The 14,107-nt window shown below is 37.0% G+C and overlaps 1 protein-coding gene across 2 annotated transcripts in view; it reads left to right on the top strand.

Annotated features, from left to right (window-relative positions):
- Nucleotides 1-3,850, top strand: part of GLRA1 (glycine receptor alpha 1) — a 69,362-nt gene extending 65,512 nt beyond the window's left edge. The window contains exon 9 of one of the 2 annotated variants that reach the window (XM_039335749.1): nucleotides 3,389-3,850. In XM_039335749.1, coding sequence (XP_039191683.1) covers nucleotides 3,389-3,679 — 291 coding nt within the window. In that variant the 3' untranslated portion in view covers nucleotides 3,680-3,850. Of the gene's footprint in view, nucleotides 1-3,364 lie in introns of both variants that reach the window. The other variant, XM_039335748.1, reaches the window with a different exon arrangement.
- The last annotated feature ends 10,257 nt before the right edge of the window (nucleotides 3,851-14,107 follow it).

The raw sequence follows: 14,107 nt of genomic DNA, 5'->3' as shown, positions 1-14,107 counted from the left end.
TCTAGGGAAATGTACGTTTCTTCTTTTGATGTTACTGCCCCCTGCTGGCGAGAGCAGAGGATTTTGTTTTATTTTAAATGGTGTGAAGGGCAGGAAGTGCCAAATCCCCGCCCCTCCCTTTTCTTAACTCCCTACTTCATTTTTTCAGTAGGTGATAAGTTTCACCACTTCATCTCTCTCATAAATTAAAATAGCAAAAGTCACATCATAATTTGATAACCCACATTTTTTTCTGTGTCACTGTAATTTAAATATGGCTGTTTAATAAATTGGAATATTTTTTCTTAGATTGTTATCAAACTGAAGAAATAATAGTTGGATGAACTCCTGACTTCCTCTTACTCTAGACTTGATTGAGGACACATTTTATCCTTGAATGGAAATAGTTCAAAGGAAAGAAAATATCCCTCAGACTTATTAAAGTACTTAGAAGTTTCCTACAATTGTGTAGAATATTAGTTCAGGAGGAAGGGGCTCCTGTTATAATTTTTCTTTTACTCAGTTTCTCAGTATTGATTCTCATTTTCCACCATTTTCCTAAGAAGAGAAATAGTAGAACAATGAAAGCATTCCTAGAAACAGGGAATGCTAATTTAAATATTTAAAATTGTGATTTCTTTTCCTTAGTATTTGAAGGATCAGTTCCATTACGAAGTGTTGGGGAAAATACAAAACATGGTAGAAAATGTTACTGATAACATTGTCTTCAAATATAGTGGTTATAAGACTGAGAAGCATCAAAAATATTAGATGTCCAAGAGAACATTTCAGAAAAGCTTTTGTATCACACAACTGGGGGGGGGGGCAACTACAGAGTCTTAAATTTTGTTGTTGAATAACAAATTGCTTTTTGAAATTTGAAGTTCTTTCCAAACCAGTCCATGTCCCAGTACTTGAATGGGTCTCAAAGAGCACTTTAAATCCCAGCTTTCAGACATTTGTCACAGTTCCTTGCATTATGTTGGTGTGAACCTGTGTAAAGGGAGAAAATGGTAGATAAAAAAAAAGTGGTTGGTTGGCTCTTGAGAATGCTAGCACCCAAAGGAACAGGAAGCCCACAAGATATTGGTAGGGACTCACAAACCTATCTGCTTCTGAGACAACTGACAACTTTTTTCAGGTAAGCCCCATGCCTTGCAGCTAATGCTAGATTATTCAAAGCTTCGTACGGCATCATTTGTTCAAGCTATCAATGTGCTCTCGACAACATTCATACATCCTTCCTGTAAATGTGTGGCTGTACAATTCATCCATACTATGCAGTGTGAAAAGCGAGGTCATTCTTAAAAGATATTCTACAAGGAAAAGCTTGAAAACAGCCATATATCAAAGTCTGGCTGTACCGCTCAGAAGTAAAGTCCACAAGAAGAAGTAATTAATGGCCATGAGAAATAAGAAAGCTTTTAATTCTGAATTAATCTAGAGTTACAATTTGGAAAAATTGCATTTCATCCAGGAATATTGATCTGTATATATTCCATCATGTAGTTATTGCTATTTGAACACCCGAGACAAATAGAAGCTTATATCTAAGGCAATTGCTGGAGTTGTTCAGTATTCTTTATTAAGCATCCTTCCAGAATCCAACTCAAACCCACTGGGCATTTTTATTTTTTGGGGGGATTTAGCATATAGTTTCTTCCCAGCAACTCCACCTGTGAAACAGATAATTCCTCACTCTTAAATCTCTTTTGTGATCTGCAAAAATTGCAGAAATCCACAAATAATTTTAATACTCAAGAAAAATTAATACAAAAGGAGAAAGAGAACTAAATCTACTATCTATGTACAGTAACAAGTATCTCCTCTTATGTTCTCATGATCTGTACTTCATTAAAGCCTTGAACAATCCAGAATTGTTCTTATTGTTTGGACTAAGTACAGTCTTTCTTATTCACTCCCAGTTTCTGTGTAATTGTATTTACATTTTTATTCTCTTACAGTAATCATTGTTTGCCTGACAGCCTGGGAATTATTATTAATTTATTTATTTTTCTCAAATCAGTATTTAGTGAGGTATTTCCACCTTCCCTCACATATACATCCTTACAGAACTCCTCTGATTACACTTCAGTAAACTTAAGGCTTGGAAACTGGGGATACCACCTGTGGTCCCCAAATTCCCTCTGAATGTGCAACTCAATGTCAATTGGGAAGATGTCCCGAAGGTGCTTTCCAAAGTTCCAAAGGTGCTTTCTCATCAGTTCAGAACCGAAAACTTCGAAAACGTTTCACTTCTCATCCAGCAAGCTTCTTCAGTTCTAAACTGAGGCTTCTTAGATGATAAGCAAAACATTTTCAAAGAAAAACAACAACAAGAAAGTCCAGTTGCCTTTTGGAAAAGTGCCTTTGGGACAGCCATGACTTGGATGATTGAGAATGTCTATAGAAAACTGGGAACATTACTCAAAACCAGCGGCGCACTTCCTTGTTATTTTGAGGTGGAAAATATGGATAAGAAAGGTGATGTAACAACTAAAATATTCTTGATTGATTAGGTGCTTGTCAAGTCAGAGTCAACTCTTGATGACAAAAATAGATTTTCTCCAGGATGACCTCTCTCCAGCCTGGCCCTTCAGTTCTTCTAATAATATACCAATTGTCACTGTCATTGGGTCCATCCACCTTGCTACTAGTCATCTTCTTCCTCTCTCTTTTCCCACTATCCCGGACTTCTCCAGGCAGAATAGTCTGAATACCATTCTGAAAAAATAAAGGAGTGCCCACCTATGGACCCCCCCCCCCAAAAAAAGCTGGGGAAAAGTTCAAATCCCAGCCCTGTTTCCATGCATATGACCCTGCCCATCTTATCTCTTTATTGCAAACCCTGCGGCCTTTGCCTCTTAACTTCAAAAGTTAAGCACGTTCACTAGAGTGCTCCAAAAATGCCTCACCCAGTTTTAGGTTTGTGAAAAGCAAAATGGAAAAAAGAAACCCCAAGACTATCCTGAAGAGAGGGAATATGGTTTCACTATTAAACTAATGCTTCGTGTGGATATCTTTTAAACAATGAGCTTTTCTGCTCAAAATCCATGCAACTCTACTGTAGCAGTATTGACGGAATGACTTTAACTAGAAGAGTTCCATGGAGCCCCCTCCTTCTGGGCGAGCCAAATGTAAAGAAGGTCTGGATGGGGAGGAGGGACAGAAGCAAAACAGGGGATATCCAGTTAAGGAAATAGAAGGATTCTTGTGCCAGATGGATCCCCTGCTTTGCCTCTGTGCATTCAACTGCACCCATCTATAAGGCTGATCTCTCCAAGGAAGGGTTGTCCTTCATACCCAATGCATTGTTGCATGTCCCCAGTTCCTGGCAGTGAGCCTTATAGCCGGGGTGCACTGTCTATATCTTATTTTTAAGTAGAGCCCTATGTTTAATATATTTCAGGAAGATGACACTGGAGAAGGCAGGTTCAATTTTTCGGCTTATGGGATGGGACCTGCCTGCCTGCAAGCCAAGGATGGCATCTCAGTCAAAGGAGCCAACAACAACAATACCACCAACCCAGCACCGCCCCCTTCCAAATCCCCCGATGAGATGCGCAAGCTTTTCGTCCAGAGAGCCAAGAAAATAGACAAGATCTCGCGGATTGGCTTCCCCATGGCTTTCCTCATCTTCAACATTTTCTACTGGATTATCTACAAGATCGTCCGACGGGAAGATGTACACAAGCCATGAGCGGGAGGGGGCTTGTACCCACATTCCCAACAGGAGAGATGAGTGTGAAGGCAAGATGAATGGGTTACTCTATACACACCATGTGCAATAGCAATGCAGTGATGCATGAATTTAAGAATGTGGCAATATCTATTTTAAAAAGTGGGGTGACTTTTAAAAATATCATACGAACTGAGGGATACTGGGGGTGGGTGGGTGGGTGGGCAACGGGAAGAAAGCTTTCAAAAATCTTTGAGGTGGGGAGAGTACAAGAAAGGTGAGCTATTTTACAGAGCAACAAGATTTAGGATTGCTATGGCAGCAGTCCAAGCAGTGTAATATATTAAATATATATTCATGCTTAACTATAATGCAAAAACAGAAGAAGAAAAAAAGAAATCCTTTTTTTTAGCCTATTAACAGCTTAGATTCTAAAGCCAATGGAACGATTCTTGATTCCATGTGCAAAGAGGATTGCAATTACGCTTCAACCAGACTCTTGCTCTATAAGGCCATACCAATTCTAAGCAAGCACCCAGAGGAAAAGAAAAAGTAGCAAAGAAAGAGAGAAAAGCAGAGGATGGTAAACTGGCCCCAGGCTGCTCACCTATAGTTTGAAGATGGAATGAGTTGTCTTCAGGGGTTTTAAAAGATCAGGCTCCACTGGAAGGGTCTGAAAAGCGCTGCATGTTGAAAAGCACTTTCCAAAGAAAACCCCTTTCTTTGGAAAGTGACGCCAGTAAGAATGCTAAAATCGCTCCATGGAAACCATCTAAAATTATGATCTTTAGTCTCTTTGGAAAAAGATGGGGGGGAGTAAAACATTGGCGGTTGAATTGCTAAAGGTAGAGAAGTGTCTTTCAAACATAAATGCCCAATCACAACTCATTCCTATTGACTTATGTTGGATTTCCTGAGGTCACTATCACACGGTACAATGCTTCACACATATGTGCAATTTTGGAATAATCTTGCCATTTTTCTTCAAGTGACCCAATAACGCAAAACAAGTAGCGACTGTGAGAATTAAAGCTTTAAACGTAAACCCACATAAAGAAGGTATTTCTGCACATCAGGCGAGAGGAAGACATTGTGTGAGTGTATGTAAATAAAAAAAAACAGAAAATTGATTTTAATTAGAAAATCTGGGGAAGGGGATGGGAAAGAACAATATATATATATATATAGCGATAGAAAAGATAAGCATTATTTTCTGACATTTCATAGCATAAGTAATATTCAAGTGGGGTTGCTAGCCCAACTATATTTTTGTAATTCTCTTCGGTGCTGCAATGAGCTTTCATGGCTAGGGAGACACAAATGAGATTTTTCTGAACTCCTCTGCAATTTGGCAGTTGTGGGTGTTTTCTGCTCTCTACTGATCCGATTAATACAAATTGCAGAGGAGGTGAAACAGTCATCAAAGTTTACATGAACTGAGGAACTGACAAGCTCCACAGGAAAAGTTGAAACTGATGTTAAAGCCCTTAATAGTAGCAGTATGCTTCATGTTCCAGACGGGGATGGTTGAGCAGAAACAGGAAGTGCGTGTGTGTGTGTGTGTGTGTCTGTGTCTGTGTGTGCCTGTGTCTCTGTCTCTGTCCCTGCTTATCTGTGTGTGTGTGTGTGTGTGTGTGTGTGTGTGTGTGTGTGTGTGTGTATAAGTAGCATATATATGAATATGTATAAGTAATTTCCCAATATTTGCACTTTAGGAAGTTATTGTTCAAAAGGGAGATTCAGAGTCAACAAGAAGAAAGACAATCAGCCCATATTCAAATGCTAGAATATCATGACCAGATCCGCACATTACTTTCTCCCAGGCAGCTGAATAACATATAATTTCTGTAAGCAATGCCACTGTTAGGGCATCATAGATTCATATAGATAGGTCTATTCATCTGTAGATATACAATATGTGCATCTTTAAACTCATATTGATTTGCTTGGACTGTAAACTATATACGACACCTTTAAGCACCGACTTATATGCCTGGGTATAAATTATATATGGTTCATTATAAATTATATCCATCTTTTGTGTTTTTGCTAGAGAAAACCTCTAATGTTTGTCACAGATGACATAATTCTGATTAAATAAATATTGGGTAAATATTTTCACAAAATATTTGATTTAATTGATTTACAGTGCCAAGCATTTCCAGAACTGGGGCGGTCTTAATAAAGCAAATAAATCCTAGTTTTTAACTGCATAATCTCAGCCAGCCAATCTATGGGTTTTGAAAGAAATTATTAGCTCAGAGGGCACCAAGAACTCAAAATAAAGTATTCTTATTTAAAAAGTATCTCTATATATTATATATCTGAACTTCCAGCCAACTTATAGAGATATACTTATCAAAGTTCTGATACCTCCATTTAATTAGTCTTCCCTAACCTGCTGATATAATGTCTGTTGTTTTCTAAAATTCCTGCGCATTAGCCAAATTGACTAGGGATACTGAGTATTACAGTTTTAACAAAGAAAGGTTGTTATTTTTAAAAAATGGTACTTTCCAGACAGGACTGATGCAAGTAGACAAGAGAAAGAGTCAGAAAGTTTAAACAAATTTCACTTGAAGCTTTATTTTGGGGACAATAGCCTTTAAGGTTCCAAATAGCTGTATCAATGCCTTCCAGTCCAAGTTGTTTACACTTAGGATTTCTTTACTAACCCTCAAGCACAGTGCAATATAGTTGCCCAAATAGCCTGAAGCCCATACATAATAGTCAGAATACCAAAATTGTTGAATAAAATAGAATGTTGTTCTATAGGATTAGACATAAAGCCAAGTACTTCTCCCTTATATTTCAGGCTTCAGCCTAGAAATGTTTTTACTCTAGTTAAGAAGAAAATCATCTTTTTCTAAACCATCACACCTCCCCCTTTCTGTTTTGATATATCAATTTTAAATCCCAGTAAATTTGCCATAAAATTACATTGGTTGGAAAGATTCACTAATTCCACTTATTAATATTCAATGTCACTTTCCATAAAAGTTAGTCCATATTTGGCTAATAAACCCATCTACCCATACATACTCAAATATATTGGCTGCAGTCTTCCATTCTAGCTAACTAGGGTGCAGTCTTTAAGCATCACTTTCCTAAATTTAGGAAATAAAATGTGTTGTCTGAGAATTATAGCATCTATTCTGAAAGTCTCTTCTCTTTAAGACTGGTTGGTTGAAGTTATGCACTATCAAGCACTTTGTACATTCTTAAAAGACTTTTGTCTAGCTTTTTCTTTCTTTTTTTCTGCACAAGGAACAAAATATGACAAGAAAAACCCACTGGCACTTTCTTGGCCCCAAACCACAAAAATTTGGCAAAACCAATTTTGATCATTAATAGTTGAGGTTTAGATTGCTGAAACTTTGGGGAGAGAGGAGGCATAGTTTGGGAATGATAGCTTTAAAATGGCTGTGATCTGTGTCCTCATAAAAGTTGATGGAGATAGACTGTAAAGTAATGCAAAAGCATTAGCAGGCTTTTGTCTTTCATATTAGTCCTTCAACTGGGAGATTTCCTTTCATTCATTTGCAAAGCTTTCAAAGAAAACCTGCATGCAGATGGACACACACACTGACCCCTTTGGAATTTAAAGCATTGTAGCAGAATCACAGTTCCAATCCAAAGTCTATAATTTGTGCCTTGTCTCAGTCCCACAGCTGCCATTGAGCTAAGGTTACTTGTTGAACCTGTTGCAACACCAAGGGGCTTATTGTGCCAAACCTATACTCTGTTCAACAGGAGCCCACTCAGCATCTTGTACTTGTTTGATGCTAGGGAGCAAATGGAGGAATTCTCCTATCTGCCCTACACGGCACAGGAACACACTAAACAAATATTCTGTTTCTCCTCTTTCCCTTCTACTCTCCACCACCATTGCCCCACCCCTATTTCCTTCCTTCCTTCCTTCCTTCCTTCCTTCCTTCCTTCCTTCCTTCCTTCCTTCCTTCCTTCCTTCCTTCTGCTTGAATGTTACAAACCAAGATCCATTAAACAATGACTTGCATGCTCTAAATTCAGACTAGCCAGACTAGGTTTGCATTCCTCATGGCGATTTGTGTATCTGGAGGAAGGAAGGCAGTAAAGGTGCCATAGCTGAATGATAGCTTCAGAAGAAATCTGTGATGTAATCTACCTTGAGCCATTGCCCTTTTCGATGAAACCAAAATTGTAATCTTCCATATTTATAACAGAAGATTGAAGCCTCCTAAAGATCTGGGGGAGGCTAGTAGGGAAGGCTCTGCTATAATATCCACATACCTGAAGTGAACCAAGTTTCCTTCAAGTAACACCTAGTGACTTCATGAACATGATCATGCAGTTTTCTTGATGGTATTACAGAAGTGATTTATTAACTGTTATATTACAGTGTTATAGAACATTCCTTCTGGAGTGTTTTTGAGTACTAACCAAAGCCATAGCTTCCAAAATCAACTAGGTGCCTCGAATGGCACATGGTTTTAATAAAAAGCACTATGCCCAAGTATTGCTTTAGATATTAGGAACAAATTATTATCTGAACTGAGTAGAGTTTGGGACCGAATGTTTATCACTATTGGCTGTCAGTTAGTTTGATCTATAAGGCCTGTTTGGCTACCTGCGGGATTGTCTTTGCCAAATCGAGTCAGCCTGCCTTGTATGCTCAATCATAAATGATAACCTGGGACACATTTGAGGAAGAGGAGCTTAAAGGAAGACTTTTTCTGTTTTGCTTCAGATGTCCAGAAGGCCCTGAATTTGTAGGATTTAGGAAGCAGGTAAATGTTGTTGTTTTGCTGGCTTGGGGACCTGGGATTATGCTACTTTCCGTATTTGTTCTTTTTATTAACTGCTTTTATGACCATTTTACAAAGAGCAAATACCCATATAGAAGATTGTAGTAGTAAATATCATAAAACCCAAAAATGCAAACCATAGTAGAAGGAAATAAAAATGCCCCCTTCAAGAATGGAGAAGGAAATTAAAATGCCCCCCTCAAGAATGGAGCCATCTGGACAAGTCTCCAGTTCCACAGGGCCCCCAGACCTGATCATAGAATCAAGTCTTACCAAATACCAAATACCAAACCAAAAGGGATGAGGCCAATTTAATTTCATGGGCAACAGTATTCCGTAAGGTAGGTGCCACAGCAGAAAAGGGTCTCCTGACACCCACCAAATGTAGATCCCTGGCCAATGGTACCTGCAACATTCTTTCTTGTGAGATCTGATTGAGATGGGCTAGTGTAAGCAGAGAAAAGCCGTCCCTCAGACCCATGCCATGAAAGGCTTAAAAATTAATTTCCATTTCCAACTATCCAGATTTGAAGATCAGAGATTCCTATTTTCTTTTACACTTTAGGTTTTTTTCCTGAAAAGGGGTAGAGAACACATGTTAGGAACAAGCAATCACTGCAACATAAGGTGCTTATTTTTATGAAACCACACATTTAGTACATAAATCTGCTACATAATTGGATATGCCCAATTCTCCAAGCTTAGATAAATCATTTGGATCATCTTAGCTTATTATTGTTTAAATCCCAGGTTGATCAGGTTAGCTAAAGGCATTTTGCCCTCCAGCAAAATTTAGAAGGCAGAGCATAGAGACTCAGCACTTGAATGCAATCATTCTTTGTTAGCCAATTGATTTTTTTTGTCTTCCTTTACAGCTTGTTCTGTTCTTTTTGTGAAAGAATGTTGAGCAACTTCCTAAAGAACAAGGAGACCAACTTGTTCTATTTGTTAGAAAAATAGACAAGGTTAATAGAAAAGAATTGATAACTGGAGCCTGTTTTTACTACCAAACTGGGAATGATAAGGTTTACATTCCAGAGCACTTCAAAGGCATCAAATTTGAAGAGTCAGGCAGGATCCCCACAAATGATTTATGGCATCTTCTGGAATCATCCAGAATTCCAGAATAAGGGCAGGCTTTATGTCACCTCCACAATGGCTTAGTGATACAAGTGATCTAGCACTGGGGAGCGAGGGGGGGTAATGTACAGTGGTTCCATCTATTTCACAGGTTATTAGCACAAATACTCTGAGGCTTATCATAATTTGTTATTAATAAATCATTCACTTCTCTTCTCCCTTATTGGATATGCCTCAATCCTATTTCCATGGAAGCTTTGGAACATTTTGTTACCAGAATTACTGTTTAAAAGCATTTACATGTATGACGTACTTAGAGAAGAATAGCAAAGATGGTATGTTTTATCTCTCAGCTATGCACTTAAATATTCTTCATACAACTATTTGAGACTTAGATATGTCTATTAAAAATCCCTATTTATCTGGATCCTTCTTTTACATCAAATTGATACTTTGGAGAAGCAATAACATTGGAGGCTATTTCATTGCATCCATAGCAGAGACCCAATATTTTGACAGCAAACAAAAAGAATTTAGGCAGAACAGTGAACGCCTTTTATCTTTTCTCTGCTTAGCTAAAAAAAAAAAAGCCAAACCAAATCAAACCATATTTCTGCAAAATACCCTCTCTGTAATGTACCATCAAAGCCACAGTAATGCCATGTGCATATATATCATTGTGCATCTCTCTCTCATACATACAAACAATCACATACCTCTGATCGCCCTTCCAGATGTTCATGTTTGTATTTATATACAAGATTATATGGCACCCATTTTGTAGAATACAACTCTGGGTGGCTTATAATAATAATAAAACTATAGGATACTACATTTAATCAACACATTGTCAATAATTGCCCTTGCAACTGAAAAGGAAGTTAAGGTGATAGAAAACATAGCTGCTGTGTTAGCTTCCTATGGAGGCCTTCTTAATATGCTTCCTTAAAGGAATGGAAATAGAATTGTCTATTTCTATCAGGAGATCAGCACATCTGGGATGCTGATGCCTGAAGTAAAGTAGATAACCAAATAGTTGAGAAAAAGCTGTTGTTTCTAAAAAAAAAATCTTAGCAGAACATGACAGACAAATCTCTTCCTCTATCAAATATTGCACTGTATTTTATTTGCTTATTTGTGGTTCCCAGTAAAAAAAATTCTCCACTTTAAGTAAGGTGACCAACCGTCCTCCTTTAGGGAGGACAGTCCTCCTTTTGTAAGTTCTGTCCTCCTTCAAAAAGTGTCCTCCTTCATGTCCTCCTTTTCGATATTTGAAGACTAATCTGCAGGGCTTTTTTTTTTCCCTCATAGCACTCTCAGAACGGCGTTCCGGCGCCTTTTTTTGATGGGTTTTTTTTTTCAACTTTTGCATGAGCTGTGCTACTCCCACAATTGGCTTTCGAAAGCCAATAGGAATTGCTGCTGAGCACGCCAAAACACCTGGCTGGCAAACTTTGCACATGCAAGTTATCTATATTATTGTTGCAATGAAAAAAATGTTTCTTTTATTTACGATATTTTTTTCTTCAATTTATTTGTGTCCTCCTTTTCATTGTAAAAAAGTTGGTCACCTTACTTTAAGGCAGCATGAGACCAAAATTTAGTCAACCCATATTCAAGTCAGTCAATGTTTCTCGACAATAATGCCTTTTTTAGAAAAGATTCCATATGTTTCATGGGAATTTAAAGAGTCCACAGTACGTTTTCTTAAGCACCAGACGGCCATACAATTGATATATGGATAAGCAAACATTTGGAGAAAACTGGGTTGTTGTTTTTTTTCAGGAGAAATGCAGTGTGTTCTAACCCACAGACTTTCCTTGCAGCTTGGCACTTTACACATGATTCAAGCCTTGTTAAGTGTTCACAGAGTGATGAGTTACCCTTGGCTTGGCTAGCAAAGTTCAACATATCATGCAAAGATAGGACTCCAGTGTCACTGTGACAGGACAAGTTGCCCCAATGGATTTGGAATGGTCTCAAGGTTAAAGTGGGTTTTTTTTTCTGTAAATCAAAATCAAGCTCAGTGTCACCTAGATAATGAGAGGCAGAGAGGAAGTGAAAAAATGATCTACTGAGTGAAATGGTTGATTAAAAAGACCACCGTTTTGGAAAAAGAGTCCGGAAACTTGATGAAGGTACTGTAACCTAAGATGGTCCTTCTCCTTCCTAGGACACAAGAGAAGCCAGACAATGTAAAAGCACAGAAACAAGCTCCATGAGAAAGAGAGTGGAGGGAGGGAATGACATCTTCTCACTCACAGACTGAATATAAGTATACTTTGTTAAGCGAAGATCACAGTAAATATTAAATATAGTGTAAATAGAGAACTGGAAAGTTCCTGCCCCCTTTCCCCACCTTCTGACAACCGTGCACCTAGAAGCATCAAAGTCTAGAACTATTCATAAATTAAAATTAACCAGGACTTCTTCCTTTGTTTTTTTCTGGTTTTTTCATTTCTCCATTTCATATTTAACTTTTCTAACTAAAAAGATGATATTGTAATGGGCAAAAGGAATAACCTTGAGGAATAGGATCCATCCCCATCCCCTATTCCAGGGATAGGCAACCTTGGCTCTTTTATGACTCGTGGACTGCAACTCCCAGAATTCCTGAGCCAGCTGTGCTGGCTCAGGAATTCTGGGAGTTGAAGTCCACAAGTCATAAAAGAGCCAAGGCTGCCTACCCCTGCCCTATACACATACAATTTCTCAACTTAATATAATCAGATGCTGCCTTTGGTGTGAATATATCTGTCAGTCCTTCAAGGTAAACCAGGCTAGGAAACCAAAGTCGTGCAAGCTAATACTATTTTCATTATAAGCTTATACAGTAGTAAGCTAATACTATTTTCATTATAAGTTTATAGTAATAGAAATTTGCAAATCTGAATGTGCTTCTCTCCTCCCTCTCTTTATGTTCATGAGAAGCAGGGAGGGTTTTATCTGAGATGCTTACTTGGGTTCAGGTTCAGCCTCTAATTTCTTTTGTCTGACCATTTGTCTTGGTTGTGGCTCTTCCAGGAGAGGATTGATATATTTAGTAATACGTTTATTAGATGTACATGATACAAATCTAAACTAGAGACTTGCCCTCTTGGAGTGTAACTAAAAATAGCCACTAAGAAGAATGGAGAATTTTTTCAAGACCAATAATTGTTCTTTTTTTCCCCAAGCTCATGATTTCTTTATTATAAATTATTATACAGCTTGGTGGTTTAATTTTATCTGCTTTTTATTTTTTAAATTCTGAGTTCATTTTTAATGAATTGTAAGTACCACTGAACATCACCATGTATTTTTTTGTTATCTGTATCATGAATTACCATAATAACAACATAATTAAATGTAATATAAATATCATATTAGTAAATCAACATGCATTCAAAATATACAAGTTAATCCAAGGATTAACAGTTAGAAAATGCTATTTATAGATACTGAATTAATATATTTTATCTATTATATACACAAAAAAATTCAAAGCCCTTTCCTATAATTATTTTAATGCTACTCCACTGTTTTGTTGTTTAATAAATTATTAAATATATAATCAATGATTATATATCATCTCCATCTCCATTCAATTGTGGAGTCTGGCTGTCATAAAAATTAAATCTCCTTTTACCTTATTTAAATATATGCTGAATCATCTGTGTACTCTGCCAAGTATTTAAATTAAAGTAATTTTAGCTATATTCAGTAATTAGTAAGTTACATATTTGTTTCTGATGCTTTAAATTTATTCATTTTTAATATGCTCTTGCAGCATTATGAGAATAACCATAAAAGCATATCACCCATATTATATTTATCAGTAGATTCATATTCTCCCATTTTTAAAAAGAATTAATATCACATATAGAATTTATTCCTGGCTGAGTATAATGACAGTATTGGTCCATTTTTATTGAGTCTTGTGATCCTACCATGAATTGATGCATTCCATACGTCTGTATGAGGCTATTCCATTCGTTTTTAAGCCTACATTTTCCTAGATCTTCTGTTTCCAAATAGGATGTTATACTATTTACAATAGTAGTAAACACAAACCACTGCAGTAATTATTTCCGAGGAAATGTATGAAAGATATGACGATCAAACGTTTTATCTTCCTGTAAGTATTTTTGCTTTGTCCGTTGTTATATCTTCATTTTCAGTTACAACTAATACTTTATTCTGAATTTTTATCTTTTGTTATATAGCCAATAATATTGATACCAATAAGATATGTTGGTATTGAATTTCCTTGCTGCTTAAACTTCTCTCTGAAATGTCTTCTTAAAATATTGCCCTCTTTTTGCTTTATAAAGAATCAAATCATGCACTTGATGGCTTTCTTCAGATTCACTCTCTCTTTCAACAAAGGGGCTATTAGTGGCCCAAAGGAATTTATTTGGAATAGTTAGTTCATACATTCTACATCTTCATGTTTTTTATTTTATTGTTTTCATTTTAGAAGTTCATTAAACAAACTCTTGACTTTTATTCCTTCAATATATCAGACTCTAGCCTGTTACAGATCATCTCCTTTGGATTAAAACATATACTGAATAAGCCCAGAGAATATTCTGGAGATTGA

This window comes from Crotalus tigris, unplaced genomic scaffold, assembly GCF_016545835.1.
Source record: "Crotalus tigris isolate CLP2741 ecotype Arizona unplaced genomic scaffold, ASM1654583v1 scf7180000017658.5313226, whole genome shotgun sequence".
Lineage (NCBI taxonomy): Eukaryota > Metazoa > Chordata > Lepidosauria > Squamata > Viperidae > Crotalus > Crotalus tigris.
This window is presented reverse-complemented; position numbering and strand designations above follow the sequence as displayed.